The 20,196-nt window shown below is 55.3% G+C and overlaps 1 protein-coding gene across 1 annotated transcript; it reads left to right on the forward strand.

Annotated features, from left to right (window-relative positions):
* The first annotated feature begins 944 nt into the window (after nt 1-944).
* On the forward strand, nt 945-17,489 carry LOC130195809 (tryptophan 5-hydroxylase 2-like). Its single transcript, XM_056417523.1, has 7 exons — nt 945-1,647; nt 3,204-3,338; nt 3,407-3,590; nt 13,804-13,904; nt 14,009-14,076; nt 14,178-14,374; nt 17,350-17,489. The coding sequence occupies exons 1-7, from the start codon at nt 1,453-1,455 to the stop codon at nt 17,487-17,489; spliced, it is 1,020 nt and encodes a 339-aa protein (XP_056273498.1). The 5' UTR covers nt 945-1,452.
* Nucleotides 17,490-20,196: the final 2,707 nt, after the last annotated feature.

Below are 20,196 nucleotides of genomic sequence, written 5' to 3' on the forward strand. Positions count from 1 at the left end.
GAAGAGAACAAAGCAGCTGCTGCTCTTTCATTTCCTGTCAAACAGGAAATGAAAGAGCAGCAGGCGGAGCTTATCGAGTCTGCATCGGTCACCATGGAGACGGCTGTCACTCACACACACGTCAACACACACGTCAAAACACACACATGTCAACACACACACACACGTCAACACACACACATGTCAACACACACACGTCAACACACACACATGTCAACACACACACGTCAACACACACACGTCAACACACGTCAACACACACACGTCAACACACACGTCAACACACACATATCAACACACAACACACACACATCATACACACACCGTCAACACACACATGTCAACACACACGCTAACACACACGTCAACACACACACACACACACACACACACGTCACACACACACACACATACAACACACACACACACACATATACACACACACGTCAACACACATGTCAACACACACATATATACACACACCGTCATAACACACACGTCAACACACACACGTCAACACACACATATTACACAACACACATACGTCAACACACATACACATCAACACATACACACACACACAACAACACACACGTCAACACACACACACAACAACACACACACACACAACACCGTCAACATATATACACACCGTCAACACACACATACATCAACACACACACATACACAACACACACACACATACGCGTCAACACACATCAACACACACAACCGTAATCAACACACACACATCAACACACATATCAACACACACGTCAACACACAATATATACACACATACATATATACATACACATCAAACACACACGTCAACACACACACACATGTCAACACACACACTTTTACACACACACAATCACACACACACACACGTCAACACACACATCAACACACACCGTCAACACACACACGTCAACACACACACGTCAACACACACACACGTCAACACACACGTCAACACACACACACACGTCAACACACACACGTCAACACACACACGTCAACACACACGTCAACACACACACACGTCAACACACACACACACGTCAACACACACACACGTCAACACACACACGTCAACACACACACACGTCAACACACACACACGTCAACACACACACACACACACGTCAACACACACACACGTCAACACACACACACGTCAACACACACATGTCAACACACACACGTCAACACACACACGCGTGTGTAGTTCCTCCTGTGTAACACGTTATCTCTCCTGGTTGTTTCCGATCTCTGTGATTATAAAGCGTCTTGAGAGAGGAGCCGGGGGCGGGGCCAGGGAGGGGGCGGGCCAGGGGGCGGGGCCTCCGCCTGCCTTAAGAGGCGCTGTGCCGGAGCCTCAGTGTGAGCAGCAGCAGCAGCAGCAGCAGACTGGAGCCCTGGTACTCCTACACACACTGGTTCCCCATGGCCTCGGCCCACGTCAAGGGGCCCCGGCCCGGCCCCCCGGGGGCCTCCGCCCAGCCCGGCCCCCCGGGGGCCCCCGCCCGGCCCCGCATGCAGCCCGCCATGATGATGTTCTCCAGCCAGTACTGGGCCCGGAGGGGCCTGTCGCTGGACTCAGCCATGTTCCACCAGCAGCAGCACACCGGGGGCCGCATGGTGAGCTGCTGCTCCTCCTCCTCTCCTCCTTCTTCTTCTTCTTCTTCTTCCTCCTTCTTCTCCTCCTCCTCCTTCTTCTTGTTCTTCCTCCTTCTTCCTCCTCCTTGTTCTTCCTCCTCCTTATTCTTCCTCATCCTCCTTCTTCCTCCTCCTCCTTCTTCCTCCTCATCCTCCTTCTCCTCCTCCTTCTTCTTCTTCTTCCTCCTCCTCCTTGTTCATCATCCTCCTTGTTCATCCTCCTCCTTCTCCTTCCACCTCCTCCTTCTTCTTCCTCTTCCTCCTCCTTCTTCCTCCTCCTCCTTGTTCATCCTCCTTCTTCCTCTTCCTTCCTCCTCCTCCTTCCTCCTCCTTCTTCTTCCTCTTCCTTTTCCTGTTCGTCGTCCTCCTTCTTCTTCCTCTTCCTCCTCCTCCTCCTCCTTCCTCTTCCTGTTCGTCATCCTCCTGCTCTTGAGCCTCCTTCTACTCTTCAGCCTCCTCCTGCTCTTCATCCTCCTGCTCTTCCTCCTCCTCTTCTTCCTCTTCATTCTCCTGCACTCTCACATAGACAGGGGTTCATCGTGTGGATGATGTCATCACGAGGGCTCAGCGTGTGGATGATGTCATCATCACGAGGGCTCAGCGTGTGGATGATGTCATCACGAGGGGCTCAGCGTGTGGATGATGTCATCATGAGGGCTCAGCGTGTGGATGATGTCATCACGAGGGGCTCAGCGTGTGGATGATGTCATCACGAGGGCTCAGCGTGTGGATGATGTCATCATCACGAGGGCTCAGCGCGTGGATGATGTCATCACGAGGGGCTCAGCGTGTGGATGATGTCATCATCACGAGGGGCTCAGCGTGTGGATGATGTCATCATCACGAGGGCTCAGCGTGTGGATGATGTCATCATCACGAGGGGCTCAGCGTGTGGATGATGTCATCATCATGAGGGCTCAGCGTGTGGATGATGTCATCATCACGAGGGCTCAGCGTGTGGATGATGTCATCATCACGAGGGCTCAGCGTGTGGATGATGTCATCATGAGGGCTCAGCGTGGATGATGTCATCATCACGAGGGCTCAGCGTGTGGATGATGTCATCATCACGAGGGGCTCAGCGTGTGGATGATGTCATCATCACGAGGGCTCAGCGTGTGGATGATGTCATCATCACGAGGGCTCAGCGTGTGGATGATGTCATCACGAGGGCTCAGCGTGTGGATGATGTCATCATCACGAGGGCTCAGCGCGTGGATGATGTCATCACGAGGGGCTCAGCGTGTGGATGATGTCATCATCACGAGGGCTCAGCGTGTGGATGATGTCATCATCATGAGGGCTCAGCGTGTGGATGATGTCATCATCACGAGGGCTCAGCGTGTGGATGATGTCATCATCACGAGGGCTCAGCGTGTGGATGATGTCATCATCATGAGGGCTCAGCGTGTGGATGATGTCATCATCACGAGGGCTCAGCGTGTGGATGATGTCATCACGAGGGCTCAGCGTGTGGATGATGTCATCATGAGGGCTCAGCGTGTGGATGATGTCATCATGTCGCGTGTCCCCTGCAGTCCAGGCGTCCGTCCTTCTGTCCCATCAGCGAGCTGCCGGACCGCGGCGCCGCTGAGCATTGTGGGAAGACGGCGCTGGTGTTGTCCCTGAAGAACGAGGTGGGCTGCCTGGTCAAAGCCCTGCAGCTGTTCCAGGTGAGCGCCCCGCCCCCCCGCTGGCCGCTCGCGGGTAGAGCGGCCGCTCACCGCTCTGTGCTCGGCAGGAGAAGCAGGTGAACCTGAGCCACATCGAGTCCCGCGCGGCGAGCGGCGACCCGGGAGAGGTCCAGATCTACGTCGACTGCAGCTGCAGCGCCCAGCAGTTTGAGGAGCTGCTGCGGCACCTCAGAGGTCACGTCAAGGTCGTGTCCGTCAACACACCGGCACACCTGTGGTCTGCAGAGGCAGGTGAGTCCAGTACCCCTCTACCCATCACAGGGAGAGGGTACCTGTGGTGACCTGGTCACAGGTAGAGGGTACCTGTGGTGACCTGGTCACAGGTAGAGGGTACCTGTGGTGACCTGGTCACAGGTAGTGGGTACCTGTGGTGACCTGGTCACAGGGAGAGGGTACCTGTGGTGACCTGGTCACAGGTAGTGGGTACCTGTGGTGACCTGGTCACAGGTAGAGGGTACCTGTGGTGACCTGGTCACAGGTAGTGGGTACCTGTGGTGACCTGGTCACAGGTAGTGGGTACCTGTGGTGACCTGGTCACAGGTAGTGGGTACCTGTGGTGACCTGGTCACAGGTAGAGGGTACCTGTGGTGACCTGGTCACAGGTAGAGGGTACCTGTGGTGACCTGGTCACAGGGAGAGGGTACCTGTGGTGACCTGGTCACAGGGAGAGGGTACCTGTGGTGACCTGGTCACAGGGAGAGGGTACCTGTGGTGACCTGGTCACAGGTAGAGGGTACCTGTGGTGACCTGGTCACAGGTAGAGGGTACCTGTGGTGACCTGGTCACAGGTAGAGGGTACCTGTGGTGACCTGGTCACAGGTAGAGGGTACCTGTGGTGACCTGGTCACAGGTAGTGGGTACCTGTGGTGACCTGGTCACAGGTAGAGGGTACCTGTGGTGACCTGGTCACAGGTAGAGGGTACCTGTGGTGACCTGGTCACAGGGAGAGGGTACCTGTGGTGACCTGGTCACAGGTAGAGGGCCTGTGACCTGGTCACAGGTAGAGGGTACCTGTGGTGACCTGGTCACAGGTAGAGGGTACCTGTGGTGACCTGGTCACAGGTAGAGGGTACCTGTGGTGACCTGGTCACAGGTAGTGGGTACCTGTGGTGACCTGGTCACAGGTGAGGGTACCTGTGGTGACCTGGTCACAGGTAGAGGGTACCTGTGGTGACCTGGTCACAGGTAGAGGGTACCTGTGGTGACCTGGTCACAGGTAGTGGGTACCTAAGGTGACCTGGTCACAGGTAGTGGGTACCTGTGGTGACCTGGTCACAGGTAGAGGGTACCTGTGGTGACCTGGTCACAGGTAGAGGGTACCTGTGGTGACCTGGTCACAGGTAGTGGGTACCTAAGGTGACCTGGTCACAGGTAGTGGTAACTGTGGTGACCTGGTCAAAGGGAGGGGTACCTGTGGTGACCTGGTCACAGGAGAGCTGTGCCTGGTCGTGACCTGCAGGTAGTGGTACCTGGTGACCTGGTCACAGGTAGAGGTACCTGTGGTGACCTGGTCCCAGGTAGTGGGTACCTGTGGTGACCTGGTCACAGGTAGTGGGTACCTGGTGACCTGGTCACAGGTAGAGGTACCTGGTGACCTGGTCACAGGTGAGAGGGTACCTGTGGTGACCTGGTCACATCGGGAGGGTACCTGTGGTGACCTGGTCACAGGTAGAGGGTACCTGTGGTGACCTGGTCACAGGAGAGGTACCTGTGGTGACCTGGTCACAGGTGGAGGTACCTGTGGTGACCTGGTCTGGTCCTGGTCTGGTGGGGTACCTGTGGTGACCTGGTCACAGGGAGAGGGTACCTGTGGTGACCTGGTCACAGGTAGAGGGTACCTGTGGTGACCTGGTCACAGGTAGTGGGTACCTGTGGTGACCTGGTCACAGGGAGATGGTACCTAAGGTGACCTGGTCACAGGTAGTGGGTACCTGTGGTGACCTGGTCACAGGGAGAGGGTACCTGTGGTGACCTGGTCACAGGTAGTGGTACCTGTGGTGACCTGGTCAGGTAGTGGGTACCTAAGGTGACCTGGTCACAGTGGAGGTACCTGTGGTGACCTGGTCACAGGTGTGGTACCTGTGGTGACCTGGTCACAGGAGGGTACCTGTGGTGACCTGGTCACAGGTAGAGGTACCTGTGGTGACCTGGTCACAGGTGGGGGTACCTGTGGTGACCTGGTCACAGGGAGGGGCCTGTGGTGACCTGGTCACAGGTAGAGGGTACCTGTGGTGACCTGGTCACAGGTAGGGTACCTGTGGTGACCTGGTCACAGGTAGAGGTACCTGTGGTGACCTGGTCACAGGTGAGGGTACCTGTGGTGACCTGGTCACAGGTAGTGGTACCTGTGGTGACCTGGTCACAGGTAGTGGAACCTAAGGTGACCTGGTCACAGGTGGTGGGTACCTGTGGTGACCTGGTCACAGGTAGAGGTACCTGTGGTGACCTGGTCACAGGTAGTGGTACCTGTGGTGACCTGGTCACAGGTAGAGGTACCTGTGGTGACCTGGTCACAGGTAGTGGTGCTGTGGTGACCTGGTCACAGGTAGGGTACCTGTGGTACCGGGTACCTGTGGTGACCTGGTCACAGGTAGAGAGTACCTGTGGTGACCTGGTCACAGAGTAGGCCTGTGGTGACCTGGTCACAGGGAGAGGTACCTGTGGTGACCTGGTCAGGTAGTGGGTACCTGTGGTGACCTGGTCTGAGAGGGTACCTGTGGTGACCTGGTCACAGGTAGTGGTACCTGTGGTGACCTGGTCACAGGTAGTGGGTACCTGTGTGACCTGGTCACAGTAGTGGGTACCTGCCTGTGGTGACCTGGTCACAGGTGTGGTACCTGTGTGACCTGGTCAGGTAGTGGGTACCTGTGGTGACCTGGTCACAGGAGGGTACCTGTGGTGACATGGTCACAGGTAGAGGGGTACCTGTGGTGACCTGGTCACAGGAGGGGTACCTGTGGTGACCTGGTCACAGGAGTGGTACCTGTGGTGACCTGGTCACAGGTAGAGGCACCTGGTGACCTGGTCTGTACCTGGTGACCTGGTCACAGGAGGGTACCTGTGGTGACCTGGTCCTGGTAGAGGGTACCTGTGGTGACCTGGTCACAGGTAGAGGTACCTGTGGTGACCTGGTCACAGGTAGTGGGTACCTGTGGTGACCTGGTCACAGGTAGTGGTACCTGTGGTGACCTGGTCACAGGGAGGGTACCTGTGGTGACCTGGTCACAGGTAGTGGGTACCTGTGGTGACCTGGTCACAGGTGGGGGTACCTGTGGTGACCTGGTCACAGGTGAGGGTACCTGTGGTGACCTGGTCACAGGTGGGGTACCTGTGGTGACCACAGGTAGGTACCTGTGGTGACCTGGTCACAGGCAGGAGAGGTACCTGTGGTGACCTGGTCACAGGTAGAGGTACCTGTGGTGACCTGGTCACAGGTAGAGGGTACCTGTGGTGACCTGGTCACAGGTAGAGGGTACCTGTGGTGACCTGGTCACAGCTGTGGTGACCTGGTCACAGGTGAGAGGTACCTGTGGTGACCTGGTCACAGGGCACCTGTGGTGACCTGGTGACCTGGTCACAGGTAGAGTACCTGTGGTGACCTGGTCACAGGTAGTGGGTACCTGTGACCTGGTCACAGGTAGATGGTACCTGTGGTGACCTGGTCACAGGCAGAGGTCACAGGTAGTGGGTACCTGTGGTGACCTGGTCACAGGTAGTGGGTACCTGTGGTGACCTGGTCACAGGGAGAGGGTACCTGTGGTGACCTGGTCACAGGCAGAGGGTACCAGTAGACCTGGTCACAGGTGAGAGGGTACCTGTGGTGACCTGGTCACAGGTAGAGGGTACCTGTGGTGACCTGGTCACAGGGAGAGGTACTGCAGGACCTGGTCACAGGTGGCACCTGGTCACAGGTAGGTGGTGACCTGTCACAGGGAGTGGGTACCTGTGGTGACCTGGTCACAGGAGAGGGTACCTGTGGTGACCAGGTCACAACAGGTAGAGGGCACCTGTGGTGACCAGGTCACAGGGGAGGGCACCTGTGTGGTGACCTGGTCACAGGTAGAGGGTACCTGTGGTGACCTGGTCACAGGTAGTGGGTACCTGTGGTGACCTGGTCACAGGGAGAGGGTACCTGTGGTGACCTGGTCACAGGTAGAGGGTACCTGTGGTGACCTGGTCACAGGTAGAGGGTACCTGTGGTGACCTGGTCACAGGTAGAGGGTACCTGTGGTGACCTGGTCACAGGTAGAGGGTACCTGTGGTGACCTGGTCACAGGGAGAGGGTACCTGTGGTGACCTGGTCACAGGTAGAGGGTACCTGTGGTGACCTGGTCACAGAGGGTACCTGTGGTGACCTGGTCACAGGTAGAGGGTACCTGTGGTGACCTGGTCACAGGTAGAGGGTACCTGTGGTGACCTGGTCACAGGAGAGGGTACCTGTGGTGACCTGGTCAGGTGAGGGTACCTGTGGTGACCTGGTCACAGGTAGAGGGTACCTGTGACCTGGTCACAGGTAGAGTGGGTACCTGGTGACCTGGTCACAGGTGGGGTACCTGTGGTGACCTGGTCACAGGGGGCACCTGTGGTGACCTGGTCACAGGCAGTGGCACCTGTGGTGACCTGGTCACAGGAGAGGGTACCTGTGGTGACCTGGTCACAGGGAGGGCACTGTGGTGACCTGGTCACAGGGAGAGGGTACCTGTGGTGACCTGGTCACAGGTAGTGGGTACCTGTGGTGACCTGGTCACAGGTAGAGGGTACCTGTGGTGACCTGGTCACAGGTAGACGGTACCTGTGGTGACCTGGTCACAGGTAGTGGGTACCTGTGGTGACCTGGTCACAGGTAGAGGGTACCTGTGGTGACCTGGTCACAGGTAGAGGGTACCTGTGGTGACCTGGTCACAGGTAGTGGGTACCTGTGGTGACCTGGTCACAGGTAGAGGGTACCTGTGGTGACCTGGTCACAGGTAGAGGGTACCTGTGGTGACCTGGTCACAGGTAGAGGGTACCTGTGGTGACCTGGTCACAGGTAGAGGGAGTACCTGTGGTGACCTGGTCACAGGTAGAGGGTACCTGTGGTGACCTGGTCACTCAGGTGACCTGGTCACAGGTAGAGGGTACCTGTGGTGACCTGGTCACAGGAGAGGGTACCTGTGGTGACCTGGTCACAGGTGAGGGTACCTGTGGTGAAGACAGGTAGAGGTACCTGTGGTGACCTGGTCACAGGTAGAGGGGTACCTGTGGGACCTGGTCACAGGCAGAGGGTACCTGTGGTGACCTGGTCACAGGAGGTACTCAGGTGACCTGGGAGGGTACCTGTGGTGACCTGGTCATGGGTAGAGGGTACCTGTGGTGACCTGGTCACAGGGAGAGGGTACCTGTGGTGACCTGGTCACAGGTAGAGGGTACCTGTGGTGACCTGGTCACAGGTAGAGGGTACCTGTGGTGACCTGGTCACAGGTAGTGGGTACCTGTGGTGACCTGGTCACAGGGAGAGGGTACCTGTGGTGACCTGGTCACAGGTAGAGGCTGTGCAGACCTGGTCACAGGTAGAGGGGTCACAGGTAGTGGGTACCTGTGGTGACCTGGTCACAGGAGAGGGCCTGTGGTGACCTGGTCACAGGTAGTGGGTACCTGTGGTGACCTGGTCACAGGCAGTGGGTACCTGTGGTGACCTGGTCAGGTAGAGGGTGGTACCTGTACCTGGTCACAGGGAGAGGGTACCTGTGGTGACCTCAGGTAGAGGGACCTGTGGTGACCTGGTCACAGGAGGAGTACCTGTGGTGACCTGGTCACAGGTAGAGGGTACCTGTGGTGACCTGGTCACAGGAGAGGGTACCTGGTGACCTGGTCACAGGTAGAGGGTACCTGTGGTGACCTGGTCACAGGTAGAGGGTACCTGTGGTGACCTGGTCACAGGTAGTGGTACCTGTGGTGACCTGGTCACAGGTGAGGGTACCTGTGGTGACCTGGTCACAGGCAGTGGTGGTACCTGTGGTGACCTGGTCACAGGTAGGGGTACCTGTGGTGACCTGGTCACAGGTAGAGGGTACCTGTGGTGACCTGGTCACAGGTAGTGGTACCTGTGGTGACCTGGTCACAGGTGAGGGTGACCTGGTCACAGGTAGTGGGTACCTGTGGTGACCTGGTCACAGGTAGAGGGTACCTGTGGTGACCTGGTCACAGGAAGTGGGTACCTGTGGTGACCTGGTCACAGGGAGAGGGTACCTGTGGTGACCTGGTCACAGGTAGTGGGTACCTGTGGTGACCTGGTCACAGGTAGAGGGTACCTGTGGTGACCTGGTCACAGGTAGTGGGTACCTGTGGTGACCTGGTCACAGGGAGAGGGTACCTGTGGTGACCTGGTCACAGGTAGAGGGTACCTGTGGTGACCTGGTCACAGGGAGAGGTACCTGTGGTGACCTGGTCACAGGAGAGAGGGTACCTGTGACCTGGTCACAGGAGAGGGTACCTGTGGTGACCTGGTCACAGGTAGAGGTACCTGTGGTGACCTGGTCACAGGTAGAGGTACCTGTGGTGACCTGGTCTGGTACCTGTGACCTGGTCACAGGTAGTGGGTACCTGTGGTGACCTGGTCACAGGAGAGGGTACCTGTGGTGACCTGGTCACAGGTAGAGGTACCTGTGGTGACCTGGTCACAGGAGAGGGTACCTGTGGTGACCTGGTCACAGGTGGTGAGTACCTGTGGTGACCTGGTCACAGGAGAGGGTACCTGTGGTGACCTGGTCACAGTGAGAGGGTACCTGTGGTGACCTGGTCACAGGGAGAGGGTACCTGTGGTGACCTGGTCACAGGGAGAGGGTACCTGTGGTGACCTGGTCACAGGGAGAGGGTACCTAAGGTGACCTGGTCACAGGTAGGGTACCTGAGGTGACCTGGTCACAGGTAGAGGGTACCTGTGGTGACCTGGTCACAGGGAGAGGGTACCTGTGGTGACCTGGTCACAGGTAGAGGGTACCTGTGGTGACCTGGTCACAGGTAGTGGGTACCTGTGGTGACCTGGTCACAGGTACCTGAGTGACCTGGTCACAGGTAGTGGGTACCTGTGGTGACCTGGTCACAGGGAGAGGGTACCTGTGGTGACCTGGTCACAGGTAGAGGGTACCTGTGGTGACCTGGTCACAGGGAGAGGGTACCTGTGGTGACCTGGTCACAGGTAGAGGGTACCTGTGGTGACCTGGTCACAGGGAGAGGGTACCTGTGGTGACCTGGTCACAGGAGAGGGTACCTGTGGTGACCAGGTCACAGGTAGAGGGTACCTAAGGTGACCTGGTCACAGGTAGAGGGTACCTGTGGTGACCTGGTCACAGGTAGAGGGTACCTGTGGTGACCTGGTCACAGGTAGTGGGTACCTGTGGTGACCTGGTCACAGGGAGAGGGTACCTGTGGTGACCTGGTCACAGGGAGAGGGTACCTGTGGTGACCTGGTCACAGGTAGAGGGTACCTGTGGTGACCTGGTCACAGGGAGAGGGTACCTGTGGTGACCTGGTCACAGGTAGAGGGTACCTGTGGTGACCTGGTCACAGGGAGAGGGGTACTGTGTGACCTGGTCAGCAGAGGGTACCTGTGGTGACCTGGTCACAGAGACTGTGGTGACCTGGTCACAGGTAGGGTACCTGTAGACCTGGTCACAGGTAGAGGGTACCTAGGGTTTGTGGACCAGGTCACAGGGAGGGTACCTGTGGACCTGGTCACAGGAGAGGGTACCTGTGGTGACCTGGTCACAGGTAGGTGGTGACCTGGCCGGTGCAGAGGAAAATTGTGGTGACCTGGTCACAGGTAGTGGGTACCTGTGGTGACCTGGTCACAGGTAGTGGTACCTGTGTGACCTGGTCACAGGTAGAGGGTACCCTGTGGTGACCTGGTCACAGGTAGAGGGTACCTGTGGTGACCTGGTCACAGGTAGAGGGTACCTGTGGTGACCTGGTCACAGGTAGAGGGTACCTGTGGTGACCTGGTCACAGGTAGTGGGTACCTGTGGTGACCTGGTCACAGGTAGAGGGTACCTGTGGTGACCTGGTCACAGGTAGAGGGTACCTGTGGTGACCTGGTCACAGGGAGAGGGTACCTGTGGTGACCTGGTCACAGGTAGAGGGTACCTGTGGTGACCTGGTCACAGGTAGAGGGTACCTGTGGTGACCTGGTCACAGGTAGAGGGTACCTGTGGTGACCTGGTCACAGGTAGTGGGTACCTGTGGTGACCTGGTCACAGGGAGAGGGTACCTGTGGTGACCTGGTCACAGGTAGAGGGTACCTGTGGTGACCTGGTCACAGGTAGAGGGTACCTGTGGTGACCTGGTCACAGGTAGAGGGTACCTGTGGTGACCTGGTCACAGGTAGTGGTACCTAAGGTGACCTGGCCAGGCAGAGGGTACCTGACCTGGCCGAGAGGGTACCTGTGGTGACCTGGTCTGCAGTGGGTACCTAAGGTGACCTGGTCACAGGTAGAGGGTACCTGTGGTGACCTGGTCACAGGTAGTGGGTACCTAAGGTGACCTGGTCACAGGTAGAGGGTACCTGTAGTGGGTACCTGTGACCTGGTCAGGCAGGGTGACCTGTCACAGGTGACCTGGTCACAGGCAGGTGACCGGCAGAGGGTACCGGTGACCTGGTCACAGGCAGGGAGTACCTGTGGTGACCTGGTCACAGGTAGAGGGTACCTGTGGCACCTGGTCAGGAGAGGGTACCTGTGGTGACCTGGTCACAGGTAGAGGCCTGTGGTGACCTGGTCACAGGTAGTGGTACCTGTGGTGACCTGGTCACAGGAGAGGGTACCTGTGGTGACCTGGTCACAGGTGGTACCTGTGGTGACCTGGTCACAGGTAGTGGGCGTGGTGACCTGGTCACAGGTAGAGGAGGTACCTGTGGTGACCTGGTCACAGGTAGGGTACCTGGTGACCTGGTCACAGGTAGAGGGTACCTGGTGACCTGGTCACAGGTGAGGGTACCTGTGGTGACCTGGTCACAGGTAGAGGGTACCTGTGGTGACCTGGGTCACAGTGGGCCTGGGTGGCACCACAGGTAGAGGCCTGTGGTGACCTGGTCACAGGTAGAGGGTACCTGTGGTGACCAGGTCACAGTTAGAGGGCACCTGTGGTGACCTGATCACAGGTAGAGGGTACCTGTGGTGACCTGGTCACAGGTAGAGGGTACCTGTGGTGACCTGGTCACAGGGAGGTACCTGTGGTGACCTGGTCACAGGTGCAGAGGGTACCTGTGGTGACCTGGTCACAGGTAGAGGGTACCTGTGGTGACCTGGTCACAGGTAGTGGTACCTGTGGTGACCTGGTCACAGGTAGGGTACCTGTGGTGACCTGGTCACAGGTAGAGGGTACCTGTGGTGACCTGGTCACAGGTAGAGGGTACCTGTGGTGACCTGGTCACAGGGAGAGGTACCTGTGGTGACCTGGTCACAGGCAGAGGGTACCTGTGGTGACCTGGTCACAGGTGAGGGGTACCTGTGGTGACCTGGTCACAGGAGTGGTACCTGTGGTGACCTGGTCACAGGTAGAGTGGTGATGGTGACCTGGTCACAGGTAGAGGGTACCTGTGGTGACCCTGGTCACAGGTAGGAGGAACCTGTGGTGACCTGGTCACAGGAGAGGTACCTGTGGTGACCTGGTCACAGGTAGGTCACAGGCAGAGGCCCAATACCTGTAAGACCTCACAGGGAGGGGTACCTGTGGTGACCTGGTCACAGGTAGAGGGTACCTGTGGTGACCTGGTCACAGGGGAGAGGCAGTACCTGGTCACAGGTAGAGGGGTACCTGTGGTGACCTGGTCACAGGTGGGGTACCTGTGGTGACCTGGTCACAGGTAGAGGGTACCTGTGGTGACCTGGTCACAGGTAGTGGTACCTGTGGTGACCTGGTCACAGGCAGAGGGTACTGTGGTGACCTGGTCACAGGTAGAGGTACCAGGTGACCTGGTCACACCTGTGGACAGGTAGAGGGTACTCAGGTGACCTGGTCACAGGAAGTGGGTACCTGTGGTGACCTGGTCACAGGTAGAGGGTACCTGTGGTGACCTGGTCACAGGTAGAGGGTACCTGTGGTGACCTGGTCACAGGTAGTGGGTACCTGTGGTGACCTGGTCACAGGAGAGGGTACCTGTGGTGACCTGGTCACAGGAGAGGGTACCTGTGGAGACCTGGTCACAGGGTCAGGGGTACCTGTGGTGACCTGGTCACAGGAGGAGAGTACCTGTGGTGACCTGGTCACAGGGAGAGGGTACCTAAGGTGACCTGGTCACAGGTAGTGGGTACCTAAGGTGACCTGGTCACAGGTAGAGGGTACCTGTGGTGACCTGGTCACAGGTAGAGGGTACCTGTGGTGACCTGGTCACAGGAAGTGGGTACCTGTGGTGACCTGGTCACAGGTAGAGGGTACCTGTGGTGACCTGTGGCTGTATTTCCATCCCCAGACGATGACGAGGTGCCCTGGTTCCCGATGAAGATCTCGGAGCTGGACCAGTGCTCCCACCGGGTGCTGATGTACGGCTCGGAGCTGGACGCAGACCACCCGGTGACTCCTCCTCCTGGTCATGTGACGTCATGATGCATCCTGGTCTCTGGGAGGGACAGAATGTTGACCCACCCCACTGACCTCTGACCTCTGACCCCCTGCAGGGCTTTAAGGATGAAGTTTACCGTGAGAGGAGGAAATACTTTGTGGAAGTGGCCATGAGTTACAGGTTGTGAGTATCAGAATGTCTTCCTGGAGGAGCTCTTCCTCTTCCTCTTCCTCACCTCGCCCTTCGATGTGACGCTCTGGGCCCTCGTGTCGTCTCCTCCCCAGCGGGCAGCCCATCCCTCGTGTCGAGTACACCCCGGAGGAGGTGAGCACGTGGGGCGTGGTCTTCAGGGAGCTGACCCGGCTGTACCCGACTCACGCCTGCAGAGAGTACCTGCAGAACCTGCCGCTGCTCAGGCAGGACTGTGGTTACCGTGACGACAACATCCCGCAGCTGGAGGACGTGTCCCTGTTCCTCAGAGGTGCTCCTGTGTCCTGTGTCCTCAGCCTGTGTCCTCAGTGTGTGTCCTGTGTCCTCAGCCTGTGTCCTGTGTCCTCAGCCTGTGTCCTGTGTCCTCAGCCTGTGTCCTCAGCCTGTGTCCTGTGTCCTCAGCCTGTGTCCTCAGCATGTGTCCTCAGCATGTGTCCTCAGCCTGTGTCCTCAGCCTGTGTCCTGTGTCCTCAGCCTGTGTCCTCAGCCTGTGTCCTGTGTCCTCAGCCTGTGTCCTCAGTGTGTGTCCTGTGTCCTCAGCCTGTGTCCTCAGCCTGTGTCCTCAGCCTGTGTCCTCAGCCTGTGTCATGTGTCCTCAGCCTGTGTCCTGTGTCCTCAGTGTGTGTCCTGTGTCCTCAGCCTGTGTCCTCAGCGTGTGTCCTGTGTCCTCAGTGTGTGTCCTGTGTCCTCAGCCTGTGTCCTCAGTGTGTGTGCGTGTCCTCAGTGTGTGTCCTGTGTCCTCAGCCTGTGTCCTCAGCCTGTGTCCTCAGTGTGTGTCCTGTGTCCTCAGCCTGTGTCCTCAGCCTGTGTCCTGTGTCCTCAGCCTGTGTCCTCAGCGTGTGTCCTGTGTCCTCAGCCTGTGTCCTCAGTGTGTGTGTGTGTCCTCAGGCTGTGTCCTCAGCGTGTGTCCTGTGTCCTCAGCCTGTCCTCAGCGTGGCAGTCCCTGTCCTCAGCCTGTGTCCTGTGTCCTCAGCCTGTGTCCTCAGTGTGTGTCCTGTGTCCTCAGCATGTGTCCTCAGCCTGTGTCCTCAGCCTGTCCCCAGTGTGTCCTGTGTCCTCAGCCTGTGTCCTGTGTCCTCAGTGTGTGTCCTGTGTCCTCAGCCTGTGTCCTGTGTCCTCAGCCTGTGTCCTCAGTGTGTGTCCTGTGTCCTCAGCCTGTGTCCTCAGCCTGTGTCCTGTGTCCTCAGCCTGTGTCCTCTGTGTCCTCAGCATGTGTCCTGTGTCCTCAGCCTGTGTCCTCTGTGTCCTGTGTCCTCAGCCTGTGTCCTCTGTGTCCTGTGTCCTCAGCCTGTGTCCTCTGTGTCATGTGTCCTGTGTCCTCAGCCTGTGTCCTCTGTGTCCTCAGCCTGTGTCCTCTGTGTCCTGTGTCCTCAGCCTGTGTCCTCTGTGTCCTGTGTCCTCAGCCTGTGTCCTGTGTCCTCTGTGTCCTGTGTCCTGTGTCCTCTGTGTCCTGTGTCCTCTGTGTCCTGTGTCCTCAGCCTGTGTCCTGTGTCCTCAGCCTGTGTCCTCTGTGTCCTGTGTCCTCAGCCTGTGTCCTGTGTCCTCAGCCTGTGTCCTCAGCGTGTGTCCTGTGTCCTCAGCCTGTGTCCTCAGTGTGTGTCCTGTGTCCTCAGCCTGTGTCCTCAGCCTGTGTCCTCAGCCTGTGTCCTCAGTGTGTGTCCTGTGTCCTCAGCCTGTGTCCTCAGCTTGTGTCCTGTGTCCTCAGCCTGTGTCCTCAGCCTGTGTCCTCAGCCTGTGTCCTGTGTCCTGTGTCCTCAGTGTGTGTCCTATGTCCTCAGCCTGTGTCCTCAGCGTGTGTCCTGTGTCCTCTGTGTCCTCAGCCTGTGTCCTGTGTCCTCAGCCTGTGTCCTCTGTGTCCTCAGCCTGTGTCCTCTGTGTCCTGTGTCCTCAGCCTGTGTCCTCTGTGTCCTCAGCCTGTGTCCTGTGTCCTCAGCCTGTGTCCTGTGTCCTCTGTGTCCTCAGCCTGTGTCCTGTGTCCTCAGCCTGTGTCCTCTGTGTCCTGTGTCATGTGTCCTGTGTCCTCAGCCTGTGTCCTGTGTCCTCTGTGTCCTCAGCATGTGTCCTCTGTGTCCTGTGTCCTCAGCCTGTGTCCTGTGTCCTCTGTGTCCTGTGTCCTCAGCCTGTGTCCTCTGTGTCCTGTGTCCTCAGCATGTGTCCTGTGTCCTCTGTGTCCTGTGTCCTCAGCCTGTGTCCTGTGTCCTCAACCTGTGTCCTCTGTGTCCTCAGCCTGTGTCCTGTGTCCTCAGCCTGTGTCCTCTGTGTCCTGTGTCCTCTGTGTCCTGTGTCCTCAGCCAGTGTCCTCTGTGTCCTGTGTCCTCAGCCTGTGTCCTGTGTCCTCAGCCTGTGTCCTCTGTGTCCTGTGTCCTCAGCATGTGTCCTCTGTGTCCTCTGTGTCCTGTGTCCTCAGCCTGTGTCCTGTGTCCTGTGTCCTCAGCCTGTGTCCTCTGTGTCCTGTGTCCTCTGTGTCCTGTGTCCTCAGCCTGTGTCCTCAGTGTCCTGTGTCCTCAGCCTGTGTCCTCTGTGTCCTGTGTCCTCAGCCTGTGTCCTCTGTGTCCTGTGTCCTGTGTCCTCAGCCTGTGTCCTCTGTGTCCTGTGTCCTCTGTGTCCTGTGTCCTCTGTGTCCTGTGTCCTCAGCCTGTGTCCTCTGTGTCCTCTGTGTCCTCCTGTGTCCTGTGTCCTCAGCCTGTGTCCTCTGTGTCCTGTGTCCTCAGCCTGTGTCCTGTGTCCTCAGCATGTGTCCTGTGTCCTCTGTGTCCTCAGCCTGTGTCCTGTGTCCTCAACCTGTGTCCTCTGTGTCCTCAGCCTGTGTCCTGTGTCCTCAGCCTGTGTCCTCAGCCTGTGTCCTCTGTGTCCTGTGTCCTGTGTCCTCTGTGTCCTGTGTCCTCAGCCAGTGTCCTCTGTGTCCTCAGCCTGTGTCCTGTGTCCTGTGTCCTCAGCCTGTGTCCTCTGTGTCCTGTGTCCTCAGCATGTGTCCTCTGTGTCCTGTGTCCTCAGCCTGTGTCCTGTGTCCTCAGCCTGTGTCCTCTGTCCTGTGTCCTCTGTGTCCTGTGTCCTCTGTGTTCTCCTGTGTCCTGTGTCCTCAGCCTGTGTCCTCTGTGTCCTGTGTCCTCAGCCTGTGTCCTCTGTGTCCTGTGTCCTCAGCCTGTGTCCTCTGTGTCCTGTGTCCTCTGTGTCCTGTGTCCTCAGCCTGTGTCCTCTGTGTCCTCCTGTGTCCTGTGTCCTCAGCCTGTGTCCTCTGTGTTTCAGGGCGTTCAGGCTTCACTTTGCGCCCTGTGGCCGGCTACTTGTCCCCCAGGGACTTCCTGTCCGCTCTGGCGTACCGCGTGTTCAACTGCACACAGTACGTCAGGCACAGCACCGACCCGCTGTACACGCCAGAGCCGTGAGTCTCCTCCTCCTGCTCCTCCTCCTCCTTCTCCTACTCCTCCTCCCCCTCCTCCTGCTCCTCCTCCTCCTTCTCCTGCTCCTCCTCCCCCTCCTCCTGCTCCTCCTCCTCCTTCTCCTGCTCCTCCTCCTCCTCCTCCTGCTCCTCCTCCTTCTCCTCCTGCTCCTCCTCCTCTCCTCCTCCTACTCCTCCTCCTCCTCTCCTCCTCCCTCCTCCTCCCTCCCTCCTCCTCCTCCTCCTCCTCCTCCTCCTGCTCCTCCTCCTGCTCCTCCTCCTTCTCCTCCTCCTCCTGCTCCTCCTCCTCCCCCCCTCCTCCTCCTCCTCCTCCTCCTCCTTCTAGAATATGTAGCACATATTTGTTGTGTATATTTAGCCCCTCCCATCAGACCTTTTAACCAATCACATCAATTATTTGAAGAGCCGGGCACATGATTGACTCTGGTTGGATCAAGGTGACGGTGACCCGACCGCACCAGATAACAAGGGATCGTAGTCCAGGAGAACATCTGTTACATAACAGTCATAGCAAGGGACATCATTATTTATGCTGGCTCACTCTAAGTTCAACCAAGGTTATATGATTCCCCCCAACACTTCACAATAAGAGCTTCCTCTCTGGCAGCAGGTCTCTGTCTCCTTCACAATAAGAGCTTCCTCTCTGGCAGCAGGTCTCTGACTCCTTCACAATAAGAGCTTCTTCTCTGGCAGCAGGTCTCTGACTCCTTCACAATAAGAGCTTCCTCTCTGGCAGCAGGTCTATGTCTCCTTCACAATAAGAGCTTCTTCTCTGGCAGCAGGTCTCTGACTCCTTCGCAATAAGAGCTTCCTCTCTGGCAGCAAGTCTCTGTCTCCTTCACAATAAGAGCTTCCTCTCTGGCAGCAGGTCTCTGACTCCTTCACAATAAGAGCTTCCTCTCTGGCAGCAGGTCTCTGACTCCTTCACAATAAGAGCTTCTTCTCTAAACAAAAGGTTTCTGACTCCTTCACAATAAGAGCTCTTCTGTGTGTTGCAGAGACACCTGCCACGAGCTGCTGGGTCACGTTCCTCTGCTGGCGGACCCCAAGTTCGCTCAGTTCTCTCAGGAGATCGGCCTGGCGTCTCTGGGAGCTTCTGATGAGGACGTTCAGAAACTGGCCACAGTAAGTTCATGTTGTTCCTCATGGGGTGTCAGGTGACACGTGTCAGGAATATGTATATTAGTTATATACATATTCCACCAAGGTGCTCTACTGTGCTGCGATGTATTTAATTATATTCTCGAATATATATTGAATTATATTGTCGGATATATATATATACAGGACTGTCTCAGAAAATTAGAATATTGTGATAAAGGTCTTTATTTTCTGTAATGCAATAAAAAAAACAAAAATGTCATGCATTCTGGATTCATTACAAATCAACTGAAATATTGCAGCCTTTATTCTTTTAATATTGCTGATTATGGCACAGCTAAGAAAACTCTAAAATCCTATCTCATAAAATGTTACTATTTCCTCAGACCAAGTCAAAAAAAAGATGTATAACAGCTGAGTGTTTGTCAAGGCTCAGGAAACCCTTGCAGGTGTTTCTTTTGTTAATTAGACAATTCAAGTGATTTGTTTAATACCCTACTAGTATACTTTTTCATGATATTCTAATATTTAGAGATAGGATATTTGAGTTTTCTTATGCTGTAAGCCATAATCAGCAATATTAAAAGAATAAAAGGCTTGCAATATTTCAGTTGATTTGTAATGAATCCAGAATGCATGACATTTTTGTTTATTTAATTGCATTACAGAAAATAAAGAACTTCATCACAATATTCTAATTTTCTGAGACAGTCCTGTATATATCCGACAATATAATTCAATATATATTCGAGAATATAATTAAATACATCGCAGCACAGTAGAGCACCTTGGTATATATTTATTTAACCAGGAAATGCCTCATTGAGATTAAAAATCTCCTTTACAAGAGTGTCCTGGCTAAAACAGCAGCAGCAGCACGTCACACAAAGTTTATACAATACAACATAAAACATAAAACAGTGACAGACAATATATAAAACGAAAAACTAAATCACAGCATGAATAAAACCAAAACTAAGTCTCAAGCCAACACAACCCAGCTCACACAGGAGCACATACCGCCGTCATATAAAACATCGACAGCTAGATGAATTTCCCTCCAATATTGAATTATATTCTCTGATATATATTTAATTATATGCTCTGGTATATTTAACTATATTCTCTGATATATTTAACTATATTCTCTGATATATTAATTATACTCTCTGATATATATTTTATTATATTCTCTGATGTATATTTATTATATTCTCTGATGTATATTTATTATATTATCTGATGTATATTTATTATAATCTCTGATGTATATTTATTATAATCTCTGATGTATATTTATTATATTATCTGATGTATATTTATGTATATTTATTATAATCTCTGATGTATATTTATGATAATCTCTGATATATATTTATTATGTTCTCTGATGTATATTTATTATATTCTCTGATATATTTATTATATTCTCTGATATATATTTATTATATTCTCTGATATATTAATTATATTCTCTGATATATATTTATTATATTCTCTGATATATTTATTATATTCTCTGATATGTATTTCTTTATATTCTCAGTGTTATTTCTTCACTATTGAGTTTGGACTCTGTAAACAAGACGATA

The sequence above is a fragment of the Pseudoliparis swirei genome, chromosome 6 (genome assembly GCF_029220125.1).
Source record: "Pseudoliparis swirei isolate HS2019 ecotype Mariana Trench chromosome 6, NWPU_hadal_v1, whole genome shotgun sequence".
Lineage (NCBI taxonomy): Eukaryota > Metazoa > Chordata > Actinopteri > Perciformes > Liparidae > Pseudoliparis > Pseudoliparis swirei.